Raw genomic sequence first — 23,414 nt, forward strand, 5'->3', positions numbered from 1 at the left:
CACTGCTAACTCTCATCTTCAGACCTCAATTAATATCAGCAAATGTAAATGTCACATACAATACAGAATTAAGAATTTTCTGGAAATATTCTTTCAGCAGGAATACTGGCATATTCCTTGAAACTGGTGGTTTAAGGACTTCCTGAACTGCAAATTACATGAACCTTACTGTCAAGTAGTACAAGTTGCATAAAACAGAACCAATTATCAGCTTTTTCTTAATGAACTGAAAGTAACAGGACTTTCCTCTTCCTTCATCATTACTCTTTCTGTTCCCCTATTCAATGCAGCAACTTCATATGACTCTTCAAAGTAAAATATATCTGCCCAGAAGCTCAAAAATGCTTCATCTATTCCCATCTTGGATTGTCTTGTGAAAACGTCAGTTCCAAGACCGAAAAGACTATCAGTGCAAATTATTCACTTACCTGTTTTTCAGCTTGACCATATTCTGATCCTTGGGGTGACAAGAAGTGACAAATATGACCATTGTTTTTTGCTTTTTCTCGAAGACCCATAGCAGTTCGTACTGTAGCATTTCTAGCATGAACGAACACCATCACCTTTAGATAGAGAGAAAGAGGGCCAATGAGAAATAAAAAAAGTCTTAATCAAATAATAAGAACACTTCAATTACAAAATATTCCCTATGCTAATAACAAAACCTAGTTAATACATGATGTACTGATGAAACCTAATGTCGCTTAAGGGAAATTAAAGGATCATCCTGCCTGTATTTTCTTTCAAACAGCTTTTGAGAAGGCTGTATTTTTTTTTAAATTTTTTATTCTTAAAAAAAAAAGGGATCAATTGTTGGCAATAAATAGTTCATCTTCACAAAGTAGTGAGATTAACATTGAAGTAAAGAGTTCTGTTATTTTTCACATTCTAAATGATCTGGAAAGCAAACAGTGAGGTGATAAACATCCTGATGGTAGGACAGCTGAAACACAAACTGATTATAAAGAGCTTCAGAAGGATATTGCAGTCCCAATCCACTGGACAATCAAAGAGAAGAATGAAATGAAGCACCAACAAATGAAAAACACTTATGGGAATACAATTTTTAATGTAACAGATATGATTATGGGTATTAAACCATACTATCACTCAGTAAAATACCTTAGAAACATTGGACATTTCCCTGAATGTATTAACTAAGAGTTGAGAGGTAATCACATATGGTATCTGAACCAAGACACAGCAATGAGATGTTAATTCTTATTCCTTTACATATGTACATGAAGCAACATAAACTGATATTAAAATTCACTGCGAGGCACATTTCAGATGAATCATAGCATCAGTATTCACCCTGATCGGTAGAGATAGGGAAAAGTGGTTAAATACCATTCAACTCCAGTGTAACAACAGTTCTGAATGTCTGTTAATCACGTACTGCTGGGAAAGGTACAGCATGGAAAACACTCTATATTGTCCCCCTGTGTACTTTGTATTGTCCAAGGTTTGCTTAAATTGACCACACATAATTGGTCAGTCAGCTCTTCAGTTTGATAAAGTACGACAATTTCTGTGGTCTTAAAACTCACAAATGAAAAGTTTGAGTACCTGGCTCTTGAGTAAACAGCAAACATCATTTTGCAAGTTGATGTAATTTTCATTAAAGTGTAATGATGGAGTTACAGTTCTGTTTTAAGATAGTTTCAGCTGAATTTTAAGATATGTCAAATTTCTGAGAATTGTGGGTTTAATTTAGGCACCACCACGCTTGTAGATACTTGCAGTATATAACTGAATTATTTTAAATTAAACACTATTAAGAAATTAGCAGCATTTAGGATATAAACTAGATATAACCTTTGTTCTTACTTTGTAAATTCCTAATTTAATTATAAATTTATAACATACATATAATTTTATATAAAAGAAGACATAACTGTTGGGAATTTATATAATCTATAAATTCATAATTAAACCTAAGCAAATTATTTCAGGTACCAATACAGAAAAGACATAAAAAGAGAAACAATGTTGACATAACTATTTGTTGCAAGGAGCAATTACTCCTTACCTGTTTTAACTTATTTGATAACCTTCCAGCATTGATGTAATAACACTGTGGCTCATACAATTATTAGCTTTCATATTGGTACAAATGCTCTCAGATACAAGTCATAGTTAGCAATATAGCAATTTTCTCTTACTTAAAAACAACATATTGGCAAAATATTTTTTAAAAAGAGAGCCACAACATAAAAAAGTAGTGTGTGCCCCTTCTCCATTAATTATTTAAGGATTATTTGTCTATTTACATTTTTGTAGTTTTTTTCTATAGAAAGTCTGAATAAAAATACATAACTACTCCAAACAACAATTTTTTATTATTAATAGATCCACCACATCTTCTTCAGTGAATTCGCATTTATTATAAACTCTGTATCAACAGGTTTTATGGAAAAAAATCACTTTTAAAATCAATTTGATTTTATAGTCTACTAATTTGTTTCCTTTTTAAATGCAGTTATATTAACATTTGATTCTTTGCCAAACAGATTAAAATCTAATCTTCAGAAAATAGCTAAATTCTGAAAGTTGAGAAACCAAGGAAATACAGTATCAGGCATTAAGGTGAAATAGGAATGATCCTTCTTATCCAGGTAATTTTGAAGCTCCTGAGTAAGGAAGTGTAAAAACATTTGGCATGTTGATTACTTGGGAAAAAAAAAAAAAGAGTCACATATAGAGCAAGGAGTTTCATGATTTAACCACAAGATAGGTTTGGTGATTCACTTTACAGTGTATTTTAGTCTTCTAGATTCAATTTAATTTGAAATCCTTACGTGCAACTTCAATCTAAAATGGCAACTATGAGAATGGTGTTTACACAGCATTGATATTAGTTAAGTTCAAACATATCAGACTAAAATATTTCTGCATGCTTTGACATAAAATTACTAAATATCTTACTGGTCTCCCGACTTTTTTAAAATTCTCAATCAAAGACCAAATAAAGTGTGTCTGATTGAATTTTTTGGAGTGGGTGGGAGTTATATGGCTGGAAGGACAAAGCTAAAATATCAGCCGCAAGCAGGAATTCTTTCAAAGTTTGAAAGGAACTAATAGAATCAGACAAATAAAATAGCAAGAAAATCTGCACACAACTATGTATGCATGTCCAATAGACTTATATTTAACTAGGGTATAATTATTTATAGCTTGCTTAAATAAGATACACAGAAAGGATCATATTAGAAGGCAAGTTCAAACCTAACAAGCTACATGAAAAAAAAAAAAGTAAATAAAGCTGTCAGGGAAATGAGAATAAGTTACACAAAGTAGAGCACAGACTACTAGTCACAGAAAAGTTGATAGGAGAAAATAGGCCCTTGATTGAAAAATCTTTCTTTCAATTATTATATGAATGAACAGTAACTGCAATGCTTGTAGAGAAAATCCATTCCCGAAACTCTAAGTGAGAGGAAAATCCCTCTTAGTTCCAGTCATAATCAGGCAGAGCCATTAGGAACTGCTACTCTGAATTCAGCTGTCGCCATGACGTCCTGGTCCTGCTAAGATGATGACAAGCAACAACAAAAAGGTAAGGATATATTATTTTGAAGACTTAGAAGAAAATTTCTTGTTATTTTTCAGGTTTTTTCTCTGCTCTTAATTCTACCTTGAAAGCAAACATGATCCAGTATCTTTCTGGGGATGATACTGAGCTAAAAGTAGTACACTAGTTGAAGAAGCAGTAGCATTCATATTTTATTTTTACTAGTCATACAGAAGTATCAGAAACTCAACGTAATAAGAACTTCTATAAGGAAATAAAATCTAATAGCTGACACTTTGTTATAGAATATTATACAAACATATAAATGTATGTATATTCTATAACTGAATCTTGGCCACTGAGCGGCTAAAATGACTCCATAGCATTACTTTAGCAATACTTTCCTTTCAATTAACATACATTAAAACATAACACTCAATAACCAGTTTGTCTCAGTAGAAAAGAATCTGAACCCTTTTTCAAAGTCTGGTCCTTTATTTTATTTGAAATTATGACAAACTTGAGGCTTAAATCTAAAAAATGACAAAAAGTAGTATGTAGCACTACGGAAGATTTAATAATGTAATTGTACAGTTGGACATACCTGCAGTCATCTACTAGAGATGCTATATAAGACACATATGAGTTCAAGGAATGCAGATATTAAAAGCACAGATATGAGGGGTTCTAGAAAAGACCAAAATGTCCTAAGAAATAAGAGCATAAATAAATTAAATTTGCATTTCCTAGAAAAATTGAATTCTTGGCAAAAATGAAATAATAGAGTCCTGGGTACTGGACAGCCAAGTGAAGAAGAAAAGGGGAAAAAGCACAACCAATCAAACAAAAGAGAACTACAATTCTTTACAGAGAGAGTCATCAGGCATTGGAATGGGCTGCCCAGAGAGGTGGTGGATTCACCATCCCTGGAGATTTTTAAACGCAGATTGGACGTGGCACCGAGTGCCATGATCTAGTAAATGGACTGGATTTGGACCAAGGGTTGGACTCGATGATCTCGGAGGTCTTTTCCAACCCAATCGATTCTATGATTCTATGATTCTACTGTGCAATGGGTACAGTTAAAAGCCCAGGAATATTACCACTGTTAACAGCAGGATCACTGATACAATTTTTAAAAGCCATGAAAACACTAATCAAAATGTTTGAGAGAAACATCACATTTTCTTCTTGCTGCTGAGAATGTCAAGAGTTCTCAAAAGAGAGTTGGAGCTTTTTACCTAAAAACAACTAAAATATTCCTTTCTGATCACTGCCTGTCATAATATACGTTTAGAAACAATGCTGGAAGCTTTAGAAACTTTGACAGGAAGAGGCACTCAGTATATATGCTTCAAGAACTTGAAGACAGATGGATTGGGACCACGTGGCATTTTGTGCTCCAAGTTCCCTTTCTCTTGTCTTTTAATTATTGTAGTCAATAAGTTTCAATAAATTTATCAAGCATAATCAATAAAGCATGTATGTTCCTGCTCTCAGTTAGCAGAGGCTTTGTACAGAATTGATAAAACTTCAGTTATGATTTCTCTAAACTTCTGCGTACATGTATGACAGTATCTGACACCACAGCAATCATTCAGTCAGAAGGATGTTAAGATGTTATTGTGCAAACAATAATTAAGAAACAAGCATTGTGTAACTGTCCTCTTCCCAGAATCCCTTCTTACAGATACCTGATTTTCTGATGTGTACCACATTTCTTTACGAAATTTACTTCCCTCTGTTTTCAAAGTAATAATGCACACCTGAATTCATTCACTTTTATGCATTTCATGATCACATATCAACACCTAAATAAATTTAAAATGATTGTACAAATTGTTGACAATTAAAAGAACTTCTCAGTGAGAGACAGACAGACATCCAGTGTGATTAAAAAAATAGACTGCTTTATTAGCTGATTAGAGGTGCCCAGCCTTAAGGCTAATGTTTACTTGTAATCTCTGTACACCACCAAATGTTTGTAAAGAACCAGCCCTAGCTAAAAATTGACATACAACACCTTGCTGAATGTTTTTCCCCCAATGACTTTGGTAAACATTTACCAAATATGTTGTAAAACAACAATATAGTCTTTGGAGGGTTAATTTAGCCTGTCCTAACTGTGTCAGAGAATATTATATTTCAGTGGCAAAATCTCTGTGCATTACATTATGCAAATAAGTTAGGAAAAGTAATTTAGAAGAGAGAGAAGTGGTTCCACAGTTACAAGCTGTGTAATTAGATCTGTAATCTGCAGTTCAAAGCTAGCTCTGGTATACATAGCCCTAGTGCTGAAAGCGTCTGCTGTTGCTCTCCTGAAACTAAAGCTTTTAAATAATAAAAAATATACAAGAAAGGAGAAAGCAAATGTTTCTAGTTAGGTTACCTCCTCAAAATATAAATTTTCAAATATAAAACAAATCAAACTTTTTCACTTTGTTTAAAATTCACAATGGGAATTGCCTGCATTTCCCAAGAGTTGCATATTCCAGGTTTTAATCTTTATGAAACATGTTAGTGCATCATCAAAGCAGTAAAAAGTGTGCTATTATTAAAAATATCTACAAGAACTAGTACTTTTATCAGAGATATGTAACTAGATGCTAGCAGGACTTCTATTTTCACTTAGAAGAGAAAGAAAAAACACACCACGTATACACATAGTAAAATTATCAAAAATAATTACTGAAAATTTATAATCCAGTACTTGAAATACATTTCTTCTGCCTTGGACAGTAAAGATGTTTGCACTAAGTTATGCTACTGGAAAATACGTCTTTCAAACTGATATTCTCTATGATAAGTTCAAAATGGTGCATAATTATTTTCTGGGAAGCACACTCACTCTTTCAGGTACCTTTCCATCTTGTTATTAAAGTGCTGGTCACTTGAATGCTTGAGTTCAGCATCTCTGTTTAACTTAACACCTCTACTCAAAGACAGAAAGCCTAGGTTTTGCCACCCACTTTGCATCACACCTTTCAAAGAAATTAAGATGAAAGAATAAATTTATTTAGTTTAATGTTGATAATGTTGAAACAAGTGTCTGTATTTTAGCCTCAAGACACTGTTTGGCTTCACACCGCTAAATCCTTATAATATGTTCTTTTATGTGCTATCCAGTTCTTGAGCTTGGGTACTACTTCTACTGAAAATGAACAGTTCGGGATATGGAACACCAGATTAATCTGTCCAAATGTTTTCTCCCTTAAGGTCAGCATGAAACCTCCTCCAAATATTTTACAAAACTCAATCACTAATAAGGTTTCAACACTTTTCCCCAAGGAGTGTTAATGGCACCTATTTATGTTAAAAATATCATCCTTTGCACATCATTAAATGGAACCATCTCCTAGACTAAGTACTACTCACTAACATCTAGCCTTATTCAAAAGAATAATAAAACCGTTTATGTTCTGTGTTGCTATTTCTCCCTAACTGCCAAGGTACAGTTCCAAATTGCAGTGCTCAACATTTACAGAAGGAAAAATAAACTCTATGCAAAAACAACACACACACTTCCATAATAGCTCTTGATCAAAAATACTGAAAAATCAGTATGTCATGATTACCAGATCTAAATGATAGCATGGTAGTGTATAAATGTGACTTCCCCTTCCTCTCACTAAATCACTCGTGAAAGTAACTCATGAAAAACTATCCAGAACTAGCAACTAGAAGAAAAGCAATAAAGTATATGAAATAAGAAATTTTATAAGTTAGCCTATACTAAAGCTTAATAACTATAATGTAGAAATCTTACTTCAGCAGATTTTTGTATTTTGCATATTTAAGTTTTTTTGCATATTAAGCAACACCATGGGAATGCAAAAGTGAACAGGCTGCATCACTTACTAAGGCAACAGGAGAATTTGAATTTATTTGCTAATTATTTTAATTAATGTTAGTACATCTTGTATTTCAAAGAAATATTTAAATAATTCACATGTATACTAAGATCTTCTTTAACACATCTGTAACACAGAAAACTGGATTACTAAGCTGCCTACAAACTAGTCCTAAAACCACATTTTATATATCCTTCCTTTTCTATAAAAAATTCTTCACGAGTTAAAAGCAGGCTGAATTTCCTCATCACATACAATTAAATAATGTGGATTAGAATACAGGAATTTTCATTCAAGTCCGAGGAGTCAAAAATGCCAAAAAAATTTTCAGCAGCAGTCACCATTAAAACATCTCTACATTCAAGAGAAACATTCAGGAAACTGTGCTGAAGAACAATCCCACACAATACCATACAATATTTTAACAGAAAATATAAACTAATAAGAAAGAAATATATAATATCGCTGCAGCTAATCAGAACAGTAAAGCGATATATTTTGAACTCTTGATAGATTACCACTAATTGCTCTCTAAATTTCGATTTAACTATTCACTCAAATAAATTATGTCTGATCATCCCTGTTTAAACAAAACCTAAGATTTTTTAAAAATCTCTGTGTAATCTAATTTACAAAATCTATTTAACATCACTTTTTATCTAATTATATTTCTATTTAGATATACCAGGTTTTAAGGGGTAACAACTCCATTTTGCAAATATTTTTTTGATCATAATGCGCAGTTGCTCATTTATTTATTGACAATAATACCACATTTTAAAGACACGCCCTATAATTTCAATTTTTGTATTTTTTTTAATGTGGAAATGTATATTTACTTAAGATGTGACTACCCTAATGAACGTTATATTGCACAGTCCCATCTAATTTTTTATTGCTCACGAATCACAGAATCTTCTGAGCTGGAAGAGACCCACGAGGATCATCTAAGTCCTACTCCTGGCCTTGTACAGGACACCCCAAGAATCACACCATGTGCCTGAGAACGCTGTCCAAAGGTTTCTTGAGCTCTGTCAGGCTTGGTGCTGTGACCATTTCCCCGGGGTGCCTGTTCCAGTGAACAACCACCCTCTGGGGCGGTTGTCCCCTGACACAACTTCAGGCCATTCATGAAACTCTGTGTAAAGAGTTATGGTAAGGACACTGGAACTACTTTATTTTTTTCCTATTGGCCCTTTGTACATTTTGCTATGTGTGTTCTAAATCTATCCATAAAAAAGGCTCTATCACACACATTTTGAAATACCATCATCTTTCTTTGTATTACTCCTGGGTTTCCTCTCCCTGATTTAACCTTCTGTATGCTTCCTTTTAATGTTTGAGTTTTGTCAGGAGCTTCTTTCTCATCCAGACTGACTCTGGGTCATTTTGCTTGATTGCCTGTACATCAGGATGGACCGTTCTTGAGCTTGGTAGATCTGATCCCTGAAAATCCCCCAGCTCTCCTGCACCACCTGTCATAGGATTCTTCCCAGGAGATTTCTGAAAAGGCCAAAGTGCTGTCCTGCAGCCAGGACAATGCAGCTTTTTGCCTTGTTTCCTCCATCAGAATCTTGAACTCCACCATGCATGGTCACTGCAACCTTCAACAGCTTCAATCATCTGCGCTGGGAAGTTGTCATCAATGCGCTCTGGAAACTCCCTGGACTGCTTTTGCCCTGCTGTGTTGTCTCTCCAGCAGATATTGGGATGGTAAAGTCCCCCAGAAAGACCATGGACTACAAACATGAGGCTTCTTCCAGTTATCTGAAAAAGGCCTCATTTACTTTGTTCCTGGTCAGAGTGCCTGTAACAAAATCCCCCAATAATGTTGCTTATGTCTGTCTGCTGGCTAATCCTCCTCCTAAACTCTCAGGTGGCTTATTAACCATCCCTAGACAGAGGTCCAGCTATCCCTGCTGTACATACAAGCAAGTTTCTCACCACCCTAACTTTGACCTTACTCAAGATTCCGTTTCCACCCATTGCAGCACTCAGTCATGTGAGGCATCATATCACATCTCCGATCTCAATGCGGTCTTAGCTCAGCAACTGGATGCAGACCCCTGATTTCTCCCTTTAGTTCCATATGCTGCATGTTGTAGTGCACAGGCATTTCAGAGAGGCACCCAGTTATGCTCATGTAAAACGAGACATTGTGTCCTCTGCCACTACTAAAATTGAAAGATATAAGGGGTTGGTGTCATTTCCTTTCAAAGCTGTTGATTAAAGAGCTATGGACCCATAAGTTTGACACTGAGCCTCTAGCATTAAAACAGGAGATTCTGACAGCATCAAACCTTTACACTGAAGAAAAGCCAGTGTGTATGCAGCAGCACTAATGGGAGGATGCTTCTGAGTAAAAAGTACCCATACGAAATGTCATGACTCTGCCTTTATATTTTTGTACAACAGTTACATACATTTTCCACTAATGTGGAAATAGTTTGATTTAATGCACATCAGCAAGTTTTAAATTATTAAATACTTTTAAAAATGCAAGCCCTTGTGTTTACAATATTCTTTTATTATATTTTTAATTATATTAGATGACATAAAATAAATACTCAGTTTTGGAATCAATGCTTAAATATGGATGCTGGACACTAAAGAAAACCTGTTTCAGAACAGTATAATGGGATCTATGCTATCTTCCATTTGTAGCATTAGCCAAATATATTACAAATTGCAAAGGAAAAATGAATAGAGTGAAAATTAAAGCAGAGAGCAAATTAGAATAAGACAAACAAACAATGCTTTACTGACTCCTATAGGTAGTAGAAATTATTCTGAATTTTAATTGACAGGATAGAATAGAAATAGCAATAACTATTCTTGTAGAGAAAATTAAGCAGGAATAGCTAGTCTATTTCTATGCAAATATATGTCATTAGGCAGTTAATAATTGCGTTTTTGCAGATGCCAATGGACCTGAACGACAATTATTCTTCAAAATTACAAGCGTCTTTTCCCTGCACTTTTTTTTTTCAAAAAACAAGATCATGCAATAATTTGTTTCAAGTATTTCCCTTTGTCCTGTTTTGACATTAACTATTTTGACTTTGTACAATAAAATGTTTCTACGTTATAATAAATTACATTTTTAACAAATATCACTCCAGAATAAGAGTTATGTCTACTGTCTCTCTTCTTATGTTTTCAAATCTATTTATAATTACATGCATACCATCCATAATATGCACAAATAACTCAGGAGTCAGTAGTGATAAGCAGATTCTATTCAGCTTTCCTAAAGGAAAGGAACATGGAGGATACTGGAGAAAACCTTTATATCTATTCCCATTCCTTTTACTTAAGTAAAAGAAGATTAAGAAAATTTCCATGTCAGTCTCTCTACCTTCTGGTTTTGTACGATCCAGTAACATAAACTTACTAAACAATTAAAGACCAGAATTGTTATGTGTTCTAGTTTATTTCTTATCAGTACCAATTTAAAAACAGACTTTTATCCAGATTTTTGCTCCTAATCAACAAGTTCTCTAGATCATCAGAAAAGCAAAGAATTGTTTTCAAGTATAAGCAATGTTTTTAATATGAAACTTAATAAATTTATGAAGAATTTAAATAATGCAATAGTTTGCTAATGGTAGTAAACTGTGCTAGAACAAAGAGTATCTCTCTCCTAAACCCACACTTTATATACCTAGTCCTTCTCAAAATATCCTACCCTAAATAAGTATACCATAAATACCTCCTGACTAAAATGCATGCAAGTATACAAATGTAATATATTCTGGAACCATCTTTTCAGTACCACACCATCGTGTATGTGAGAAACTTCATACTTTGGAAAGCGATTAGAAGTATAAAGTCAAAGGAATTTCCTAATGCATCTTAGTGAAAATTTATTTCTCATCCTCATGGATTCCTCAAAATACCTTATTTTCTACAGCATCCTGTATATTTCAAATTAAAACCCACTAATTGGATTCTCTAATTACAACTGTTAAAACTCTGTGACAGGTCTAAGGTCTTGGTGGACAGTAGCTGCCTTGTTACATTTTGAATAATTTACATATGCTTTGACAATAATCAGGTAGTTTATTAGTTGATACTATCTATTATATTAAACTAAGCACACAGATCATTTTCTTTCAAGGCTACAGGGCAAGAATTTTCAAAAGCTTTGAACCACTAACAATACTCAACATGTCTTCTGGAGTATCATTTAATCTTGTCATTGAATTCTTAGTGGAAAACAATATAGAGCTGACAGGAATCCACAGACTTCCAGAATCTTCTGGATTGTTAATGGTCTGCAGAATCACGTTTGAAAAACAGCTTTTAACATAGCCAGTAAAAGTTATTGCATATGGCTGCAAGACTGGTCAAGTTGTCTTCACCATACTTGTAAGCCGTACATCTATAATTTAACACTTAGGTCATCCACAAAAGGCCAACTGGCTCAAGATGTAACCATCTATTACTTTGTTTAAATATAATTTTAGGCTATGAGAACTTATTCATCTGGAATTAAGTTTGATTTTTCTTGTTTTAATGATTCAATGCAAATTCATAAAATCAGAAGAATAACAATAGAATTATTCTTAAAATATAGTAGCACTCGCTACCTTAAACATTTGTATTACCAATACTGACAACACTGTGAAGCTGTGCAAGACTACAGACATAAAATGAACACCTCATGCACTCATAATTAATGGCAAGATATTAAATTGGTGCTTCTGGTCTACATAAATTCATTGTGAACACCTGAGCACGCACATGCAGACAAACTACTATATAAATACAAGCATATATGCAAAAATTAGCATAAGGCATAGAAACATTGCACACATTTAGAAAGCAACTTAATTGAAGACTTATGGTTTTTCATATACATAACTTGTTATGGCATCCATTTCCAGCAATTTCCTCAGCTGTTCATAACGGCAGCTGACAAGGTAAATGTTTAAAGCCAAACAGATTCAACTAGAAAATATAGAGGAAAATAGTACGTACATATCATTTGACAATAATATGAAACATCTGCTATAAAACACCTTTTGAAGTGTATCTTCTACATAACACATCAAAACAGGATTTTTAATTAAAGTAAGATACAAAATTTCATTTATACAGGCATAAGATTATATTAACTGTTATATCCCTAAAATTGCAAAAGGCAGTTATTGTGGAAATGAAGTGCGTAAATAAATGATGAAGATGCAGAATATAAAAGTAACGCACCATCACTGAATTAGTTTGCGATTTTGTTAAAGAAAGCATACATACAAATGGCCATAATTGTGCAAAAACTGCAAAAGAAAACTATCCTAAAACTCAATTCTTCACTTAATCAGTTGACAGAGAAATAACATTTAAAATCATCAGTCATAATTCAGCTATCCTGCCGGACCACTTTACCTTCTGTATTTGCATATTTTTATTCGTACATGTGCGCATATATAAATATAGAAGCAATATATACACATATATATGCAAATAAGCCACACCAGATGATGAAGGAGAAGCAATCTGTACAGATACAGAGGTACAAAAACTCAGGCTGAAATAAGCTTTTTAACCTCTAAGATGAATGTCTGGGAATAAAAAAAAAAAATCTAGATGAAGAACACATTTTAACAAATTCCTGTAACTTGTCAGAGCTATTTGTCCAAAGTATGCTATAAACACTATTTTACCCAGGAAAAAAATATTAGGACAAGTTTAATTCTCAAGGTACTAAGTTCCAGAGAGAACTCTGAAGAAAATACTGTTTTATTAAATCTTATCTCATGACATGGCTATAAAAGCATTGTCAACAGTTCCAGTAACTAAGCTTATTAAACTTTTATCTTCACGCGGCTTCTGCAACCAAATAACAGCTGGAAAACTGATAATAAAGAAATTTAATCCATCATTTTTACAGATGAAATTAATACCTGCCAAATGCACTTCTGACAATCTAATATAATAGATTTAAATTAGCTATTCTGTTTCTTTTTTAAAGATAGTGTAAGAAAACCAAGATGACACTGCTTAGTATTGCAAGATTCAAGTCAAGTATTGCAAGTAGAGAACAATTACAGACAATGTGAATGTTGTATGTGTAATATATATTGCAGAACCAGTTCTAACTGTATAAGTTCAAGTGTAATTTGTTTCTGACCCATGACATAAAAAATCCTGATTTGAAAGAGTAAAGTATTAAAACTGTGTTCAAGGTGGTACTTAGAAATTATTCCAAAATTAAAAAAAAAATATATCACACCTCAATATTATTTTTAGTGAACTAAATGTAGACCAGTGGTATAGAACAACATTCTAATTAAGAACATAAATTCTAATTAATAAAGCAATCTTGATCTCCAGAAAACTGCATAGTAACCACCCAGTGCATAGACGAATTAAAAATTTAACCAGTATACACGGCTGTATTCTGGACATTCAAGTAATTTGAAAAAGATAAAAGGTAAAGCTTGTCACAGGTATATCAGATGCAGTTGAGACAACACTGCAAAAGCAAAAGCAGAAGAGAACACAAACCAGCCAAATGTAAGAAACTAGCTGAAATGAGAAGAGCGAAAGCTCAGAAACTAAGGTACTTGAAATAGCACTTTCTTCAAAAGTTAAGAAAATTGAACAGAGATAAGCACAAAATGGGCAGTCCAAAATCACCACTCATAGTGCATCAATGAGAACAGATGGTTTGTATAAGGCCATTCATTGTTTTAAGTATTTTTTGTCTACATTTTCAGTCCCAGCAGTGAGATTCCTAGCATGTTAATTCAAAAAAGGTTGTTGTGTCTCCACTGGTTTACAGTTACTAAAACCTGCTCCACTCAAGTTAAGTGGACTTGTTGCTTATTTTGTAGGATTACTATTACTGCATTCCCTTTTTGATGTTGTGGTGAGGCTTTCAATGCTATTTAGCATTTCAAAAGTCCAGGTTCTTAGCAACAGACAACTCGACATCTTTGGCCACCTGAAAAGCTCTTCCTTGCCTAAAGAAACCACTTCTTGTAAAGCCATGATGCATTTATGTACTGACACCTCGAGTCTTAACGCATGCACAAACAGCAAGGTCAATGAGAACCGCAGAAAGACATTAGAACTTCCATGGAACAGTCAGTTTTTGCTATGAACTGAAGATACCAAGCTCAGTGACAAAATGAACTTGCAAGAGTTTCAGTGAGTACCAGAGCTAATAGAAGAAAAGTTAAAACAGATAATGTCATGTCAGACTTACACAGAAAACTCTCAAAACCAGTGGGAAAGAAGGCATTCATTGTCTTGAAAGGAAGTTTCAGAAGACAGGAGTATGCTAAAGGCACTCCAAGTTGAAAACAGTAATAAACAGACAAAATGGCAACGGACGAAAGTGCATTGAGTAAGGAATCAGGACTGAAACTTAGATATCTCTGACTGAAGATGAGTAACAGAGTACTGAAGGTCAGAAAAAAAAAACTTACAGAAAAGTAAGGTGCAGACAACAAATAGAGGAGACCTGCTGAAACAACACCAAGAGCAAAATAAAAACGCAAGTTCTTTTGAAGGCTTAAATGATATCAAAGAGAATCAGTTATGAGAAAAAAAAGAACAAGAAAATGCTGTAAAAAATCCAAAAAGAGGTGAGCAGTCTGAGGAATGTGGCCAAAAATAGTTGTATGGGTGCAGTTTGAGGAAGTACCTCATCCAAAAGCTCCCAAGGATTTCAGCAACAACTTTTTAAATTTATAATACAAGAAATTTACTTTTTTTGATTGAATCTTCAGACAAAATAAAATAAGGAAAAAAGAAAGGATAGCAAACAGTATGGTTCTGACAAACTCAGAACAGCAGAAGTATTTAAGAGGTGATAGGGACAATGGAAGAAACATAAGAACATCCTGGTAACCAAGCTAAAGAGATAAACCAGCAAAAGTCAGTAAGAGCAGCAGATATAATGGAAGTGAATCTATGTGTCAGAGTAAAGAAGAGTTAACTCCTCAGGATACTAACTTAAGCAACTGAACCTTGACAAAGACAGCAACAGCTCCACATTTTTTAGATGAAGGAATTTAACATAAAGTCAAAATTGACATGATATATTTCAGAGGAATAACCTTAAAAATACTGTTATTTCTCAAAACTCCTAAAAATACAGTTGTTTCTCAAATCATAACATGACAAAGGTGTTTTTGCCCTCATAAATTGTGAAGATAAAGACAGTATGATATGCATTTTCCTAAACTGGCTATATTGCAATGTTTCAATTTATTCTAAAAATGATGTTGATAAGTGCAGTCTTCAGTCACTGCAGATAGTTCACTGTCTTTGCTGATCTTGTGAGGTTCTCTACAGACTGTCTCAGAAAGGAGCTACCTGCACACCAGAACTCGTTGCCATTAAATGCCCTTCTCACAGGGCTGTAAAATGCGAAGTTTTTTTCAGCTCTGTAGCTGAATTAGAGCTGTTAATGCATGTGCCCCACGACTGGTGACTGTCTGGCAAAAGACAGCTGTAATAACAGGGAATGATAATTTCAGTCACTTAGCCTTCACCTAGCCTTCAAGTGAACAGTATCCTGGAACAGAACTGCTGGCAAAAATAAGTTACCTGCAACTGAGCCTGGAGTCGCATTCTTTGACAAATGGTGCACAATTTTTTCTTTCTTCATTAAAAGAATCTTTGATAGAGGTAGAAATAAAACTCCAAAAATCAATCCAAGAAGACCCAGTATCTTTTCAGATAATATCAGAACATAGCAGATTCAAAGTACAACATGAAACTAAATATTCACCAGCTAATATCAAGTATGGAAGGACAGTTCCAGGAAAGCAGACTTAGCAGCACTAGAGGTTCTCACTGAAAGCAGTCTTAAGATCTGCCAGAGAAACCTTCTAATGGAGTTCTACATCGTTAGCAATTCTACAAAATGAGCACACTGACTTAAAAAACACCTGAAGACCTTTGGGACATTTTCTGATCTTAGTTCTTCAGTCACAATAAGAAGTTTCCAGAAAAAAAATGCTAGAAAATTCAGTAGGGCAAGTCATCTATCAAGTTTCTTCAAGCTAAACAAGAGGAGAATTGTGTTACAAGACAAATGCTTTTGTTTCAGTTGCATTTGGTAATTCAAAGTGAAGCCTACAAACGAGATATCTCATTAGTTTGAGCAGATGGATCAAAATTAAAGACTGAATCACCAACTCTTAATTTCCCAGTTGCGATGAAGAACTTGAAGTCCTGCAGAAGACAAATGTTGAAAAATCAACATAAAAAGCTTCTCTCCATCTGTCAAAACACATGCCTGTAGAATGCAACTACCTCCTACCAGCCTTAGTCTTAAAAAATGAAAACACATGTACATCTAATAAAAACACATGAACAGATAACTGCAGTCAAGCCTTACACTGTAACCCATAATATGACACTGACACATCAGCATGACTTCCATAAGAGTAAATTATTTGGTTCTGGAATGGTAGAATTCTTTGAGAATGAGTTAAAAGAACAGTAGATAAACAATGTTGAATTCAATTTGTTAAGACATTCCAAAGACTCTGGTCAAGAATCTTTAAAAGAGACAATGTTATGAAAGTTTGATGGCCACAGAAAGGTGTACATTAATTCAAGCAACTTTAGAAGGGGAAAAGGGTTTTTTACTGATTCTGGTATTTCTTTCTTGCATTTCAGTACAAGACAGAACAGAGAGGTTTCTGGCTCTCTGTCACATATCACTGCCTGAATAGATATAAAATCTCAACCATCTCCTAAATGTCATACAGATATACAACAGCTGTGGAAATTTTTCTTTAATATTGGGGGGAGGGAGGAAAGATATGAATACATCTTTCTAAGAAGTATATTTAGGGAAAACGACAGCTTTGTTAAAAAGAAAACAAACTTTGCACACATAGAATGTGAATAAACACAAGTTTTATGGATCACACAAGCTAAAAGAGTTAACAGAGCATAACAATAGCCTGTGGTGAACGTGGACACAAGGTAACAGGTTTCTAGAAAGTTAGAAAATCAGAAGAAGGTGTAATAACTTTAGAGGATCAAAGGGCATTATCAAAATTGTTAAAAGACACAAAAGAAAGCCTTCCTAGTGTAATATTAATCATATTCACTCATAATACTAATTTTACACTATGGGACAGGCATCTCAATGTAGATATATCTACATGACCTGTTTTTTTTTTCCCACATTTTTAAACATCTGCAGTTGGTTTAATGATTAGATAGATTTGTCACAGCATACTCACTAAAAGGAAAACTCTAATTTTTAATGTGGTACAATACTACATACTATAATATAATTAACTGTATTAGTATAAATAGTTGATATACTCGATTCTGCATTGTCAAAGCCTGTATACCAGTATTTGTATATCATTCATTTCAGGTTATGAATTTTTGTTTCATAAATGTCAGACCAATATGTATTAAATACTATGAAGAAAAGCCCAGTGTAACCGGTTGCTATTTAGATGTGTACAACACAGCAGAATGAACCTTTTCAACCAAAAAGAAATTACAATCATTTGAATCAAATTAATCTAAGTGTTCTGAAATCAACATTTATATAGCAAGGGAAACCATACTTCTGCTTTGTCCATACAATTTTCAGAAACTGAAATCAGCAACGTCTGCTGCTGAAACTGTAACATTTAGTAGACTACCATTCTTCACTCGACCTCTTACAGCTGTAGCTCATGCCTTAAAACAAAACACTAATGCGTTCATCTGCCAGTACAAGAACTAAAACTAGGACTAAACAACTAATTGTACTTATTATATAATATTATATATGTTTGCAGTCCGTTTTTTCCTCATTGTGAAGAAAAGAGAAGGGAAGAAAGGTGCAATAAACATGCTGGAACAGCATGACTTCCTACTGGGAATCCAAGATAAATTACTTAAACACTACTGATGTAAAGAATCTGCTACCTGCACTACAGCAAGTGAAAATACACGAAATAATAAGAAATGAAAAGAAACTAAATGTACTTCAGTGTTAGGAATTTGGTAACGCACGGGCATAACTGACAATGAGGAGCAAGCAAAGTTCCCTTGATAGTGCTAACAAATTTCAATAACAGGAAAATAACAGCATTTCCATATGTCATCTTCATGCAAGTTTTCTGAATGTAACAACAGTAACTGACAACAACAAGAGAAGTGGAAGAATGGTGTAAAGTAGGGTGGGAAGCGGGGGGGCAGAAGGACTAGGAAGCCGGCTGAAGTATTTCCCCTTCCTCCCCAGGTCATAAACCAACCGTTCATCTTTCAAAAAACACAATGAATTTTTTGTGAAAAGGGCAAAAAGCGCAATTCTTAGTGTGACTATAGGGGACAGAGTTTCCGCCTTTTATATATAGGTTATTTAGTGAAAAGCCTCTTCAAGCATCATAGTGCACTAGCATTTTATACTGCTTTAAACAGGTGCCATACCTGCTTTATGTGCAAAGTTCTAACAAAAACAAGACATTATGTGGGAGCGATTCAGGAGCACAATAACAGAATGATAAACTATTCAGGCAAATAGTTAGGTCCACAATCTTAGCAGAGGGGAACATCAGACGTGAAAATTCACTGCAGAAACCTCTATTGAAGGATGACTTCCCTTAAAAAGAAAACAAAACACGAACCCCAGAACGTATCAAATGATGGATGCTGAGCCCTTATGCACTCATAGTTACTTGAACATTGCGTAATTCTCATCCCTCATCTCTAACAGGAGAGATTGAGATTTGAAAGATATGTGAAAGGCTAAGAATATAATAATTAAGTTATGTATTTTTAATTTTTATAATCTTTAAATGCACCTCAGTGTAAGGTCTTGTAATTTTAAAAAAAGTGACATAAATATACATTAATTACTTTGAGGATATGTAAAGTACCAGGAATTCTGACCTCTGTTAGAAGCTAACACTATTTAGTCAGTTTAGATTTTCTTGTATGCTATTTCTATGAAGTGTTCTCAAGGTTAGAGATTATCTCTGAAGTAACAAATCTTCAAAAAATAAATTCTTAACGTATCGCTATGATCATCAAAACTAACTTCTTTATATATGTTCTGAATGGAAACCAAAACAAAAAATAAATACCTGGTGTCCAGCCATTATTTGCTTCAGCACATTTTCATAACATACTTCATCCATATGATTCAGCTGCTGCACCTGAAAAACAAACATCATAGTCCATTTTAAAATAATTTCTATCTTTATGTATTTTCTACAACATATCAAGCAATTTACAGTGATCCATAAAAGATAAATTTGATTATGCAATTAAATACAAAATATATGGATTTCCATTCCTAACTATAGCATTTTGTTATTTTTAAATTCAGAAACACAATATGAAAATAAGTAGATAAAATATGAGTAAGGACAGTTAATAGAAAATTTATTATGTCACTTTGCTGGTGTTTTTTAATGACCAAAGAGAGGTAACCCCGTTCCTTAATTTATCTGTTTTGTATTAAGGAATCTCGCTTCTACAGGATATTGAGGAAATATCAATTTAATATACCTTATCTAGTATTAAGGTCTTCTATTTGGTATATAAAAATAGTTTCTACATTGCATATGTATATATTTATCTACAGGAAATTACTGGTAGTTCAGTTTTTTTGCCATAGAGAACAGAAATTTCTTCATAGCTCGGTCAAGCACAGAGAGTACCATGTAGAGCATTTACAGTTAAGGAAAAATAAAATGTTTAAGGAATATTCTGGCTGAAATAAAAAGTATTCTTCAACCTACTCTAAAGATTTTTTTTTCTATTTCTTTAATGCATTACAATATAAACAGTATGTATCTACTTGAAAGCACCTCGATATCAAGGTTGTGGCAAATCAAAATAAATAAGTCCAAAATTAGAGCAATCACTCCATTCTTTATTTGTGCACTTGTGTCTTATAACCAAATTGTTTTGGGACAAAGAAATGTTTTACAAGAACAAAGCATGCAAAAATTTGAAAAAGGAAATTTAGTACTTGGAGTTATGTAGACTAGCTGAAAGTTGAAAATCACAGCTTTAAAAGAGCTTTAGAGGAAAGCAGAGAATGTTCCTATTTGAAATTGTACTAGTAGCAAAAAGATGAAAAAATACAGATGTGTGCAAGGGACAAGCAGCCAGTCTAATTATTCAGAAAATGAGAGGTTAGCATTTTTTTTCAAATAGTAGCAAATGAAAATCATTAAGGAGAAACATATATAAGCAGTGCATAAATACACATGGACATACATACACACATACACATACATACAAACATAACTTTATATTTTCTTTGCATTTATACCTAAAGAGAAAAAAATAAAAAAAAGGATAAAGAAAAAGAATTGACATTAAAGAAAAAATATCTGACATTACCAGACCTCAACTGAAGAAGCCAAATTTTAGTCTTGGTCCCATATGCTCTAAGAATTTCAACATACAGAGTTTCAAGAGCTTTCCCAGCTAACTTCTATGCATAATGAATACACCAGATTGTCCTTGCCTTTGAAAGCTTTCCTAGAGTTTGCACGTGATTCTGTAAATAGCTAATCAGCTTCAAATTTTTGGGGAGTTTTTTTTGGTACAGGATTTCAGAAAACTGTGGCAAAGCACCTCCATAAAGTAACTAACAACCTTCCATCTCCTTGCAACTCATTAGTATGGATATAGACATAGCACTGACTGCACTTGGTGATGTCCTACAATAACTTCTCTTGATCCTGTGGTTTCTTACATCGCCTTCCTCCTCTCATATAGACCAGAAGCATGTTGATATTGGCAACAATTTTACAACTTTAGTATTAGGTGTTATCTTGAATAGAATTCATTTTCAAAGAGGTTTAATATTTTTACTTTTTGCTTGCTATAAAGTGTATTATTTTGATTGCAAAATATATTATGCTCTATGAAATTTGTTATGACAATCTTCTGAAAAGCAGAAGAACTCCTGGCTGTTACCAAGACAGTCTGCCAGGTATTCACATTTCAGAATAACTACTACCTTCTAGTATTTTCCAATCTCCTTATGCTTCTTTAGAAAACTACTTTTTGTTTAATAATTTCAAATTTTCCAGGATTATTTATATATTTCTTTGATTTTTAAATAACAAATGCACTCCAAAGGGAGTATGAAAAAATAGACTATCTTCTTTTTTCTTACTATACAGTGGAATTAAACTAAATATTAAAATCAAATAGCAGTGAAAGATCAATGAAAAGTAACAGCAAATAACAGTGAACGTACTTAAAACAATTAATGAAGGTTAAAATATGCAAATCATGGTAAGCACCATATGGTAAACTATTCTTGTGTGTATAGATTTAAAACATCTCCCTACAGTTGTAAAATAAGTTCCCTTCCTGCACTGCAGATGGAATGACTACTTAAATAATCTAGTAAGAAAAGCAATGACCATTTTTACAAAAACCAAAAAATATTCTATGATTGATTAAGCTATGAAATTAACATTTGATTGAAAATATTTTGATTTCTATTAATTTAAATCATAGGTGAACAAGTTTTCTAAAAGTTAAGCTATATAAGCTTTAATTATCAGCTAATTTGTATAAATTCCTGTATTTAAAGAACTATAAATTACATGTCAAGTGGCACTTCACTTATGATTTCTAATAGGAATATTATACCTGACCAAATTTATTAATGTTTCCCAAAATGAGCAAGAGCACAAAGAGTAAAGAAGCCTATTTAGAGACTACTTTAAATACGGTTTCTATCAAATATGTACATACAATAATTAATGGCTTAGCATGCTAAGGTTTTCATCAGTAACTTATATCCAACTCGTATTAACGCATATCATGTTATTATATATATACAGATTTAAAAAAATAGTATTTTTCTTATAACGTTCCTCATGCATCCTTACAGCCAAACAGGAAACACCACTGTTTCTAGGGAAATGGAAAACTGAAATGAGAGAGGCAGCTGCTACAGCGACTTCGCAGTCGAAGATGCTTCAACAAGCAAAATTTGGTAGTGTAGAAGAGGCAATGCAAAGCTAGATACCATTGTATTCAACTGCAACAAGGCCTACTTACAAGTATTGTAAACAGAGGTAATAAGATTCTTAGAGCAACTTTCAATTATGTGTATCTTTATACAAAAGAAAATATGCTTCATGAAACACCCGCAGCATAATAAACCAGTACCTCCTACACATACGTATATAAAGCATGATCAAACCAAACAGAGACCCTTTCTTTGGCATTCACGATTCTTTACCTTATTGGTTGTCTTAATTCCTATAAAGGTTTGCCCCAGAGGTACAGGTCGGAAACGGCCATCAAAGTAGAATAGTCCAATACAGGGATTGACGTGTAGAAATGTAGCAACATCAAGATAATTGGGTAATGTAGCTGAAAGGCCCAAAATCCTAATCATACTTTGTGTAGATTCAACCTATTAAAAAAACAAAAAACCTGTAAATTATCCAAGTGTTGTAAGCCAAGCAATCAAGCAGAGTTTTAAAACATCCCTCATAAAATAAGCNCATTTCAGGTTATGAATTTTTGTTTCATAAATGTCAGACCAATATGTATTAAATACTATGAAGAAAAGCCCAGTGTAACCGGTTGCTATTTAGATATGTGCAACACAGCAGAATGAACCTTTTCAACCAAAAAGAAATTACAATCATTTGAATCAAATTAATCTAAGTGTTCTGAAATCAACATTTATATAGCAAGGGAAACCATACTTCTGCTTTGTCCATACAATTTTCAGAAACTGAAATCAGCAACGTCTGCTGCTGAAACTGTAACATTTAGTAGACTACCATTCTTCACTCGACCTCTTACAGCTGTAGCTCATGCCTTAAAACAAAACACTAATGCGTTCATCTGCCAGTACAAGAACTAAAACTAGGACTAAACAACTAATTGTACTTATTATATAATATTATATATGTTTGCAGTCCGTTTTTTCCTCATTGTGAAGAAAAGAGAAGGGAAGAAAGGTGCAATAAACATGCTGGAACAGCATGACTTCCTACTGGGAATCCAAGATAAATTACTTAAACACTACTGATGTAAAGAATCTGCTACCTGCACTACAGCAAGTGAAAATACACGAA

At 33.6% G+C, this 23,414-nt stretch overlaps 1 protein-coding gene across 1 annotated transcript in view; it reads right to left on the bottom strand.

Moving 5' to 3' along the window:
* Window positions 1-23,414, bottom strand: part of ASCC3 (activating signal cointegrator 1 complex subunit 3) — a 270,615-nt gene that overhangs the window by 129,588 nt on the left and 117,613 nt on the right. The window contains exon 14 of the mRNA XM_017818701.1: window positions 429-563. Within this exon, the coding sequence (XP_017674190.1) occupies window positions 429-563 (135 nt within the window). The remainder of the gene's footprint in view (window positions 1-428; window positions 564-23,414) is intronic.

The sequence above is a fragment of the Lepidothrix coronata genome, unplaced genomic scaffold, assembly GCF_001604755.1.
Source record: "Lepidothrix coronata isolate B3197 unplaced genomic scaffold, Lepidothrix_coronata-1.0 Scaffold70, whole genome shotgun sequence".
Classification (NCBI taxonomy): Eukaryota; Metazoa; Chordata; class Aves; order Passeriformes; family Pipridae; genus Lepidothrix; species Lepidothrix coronata.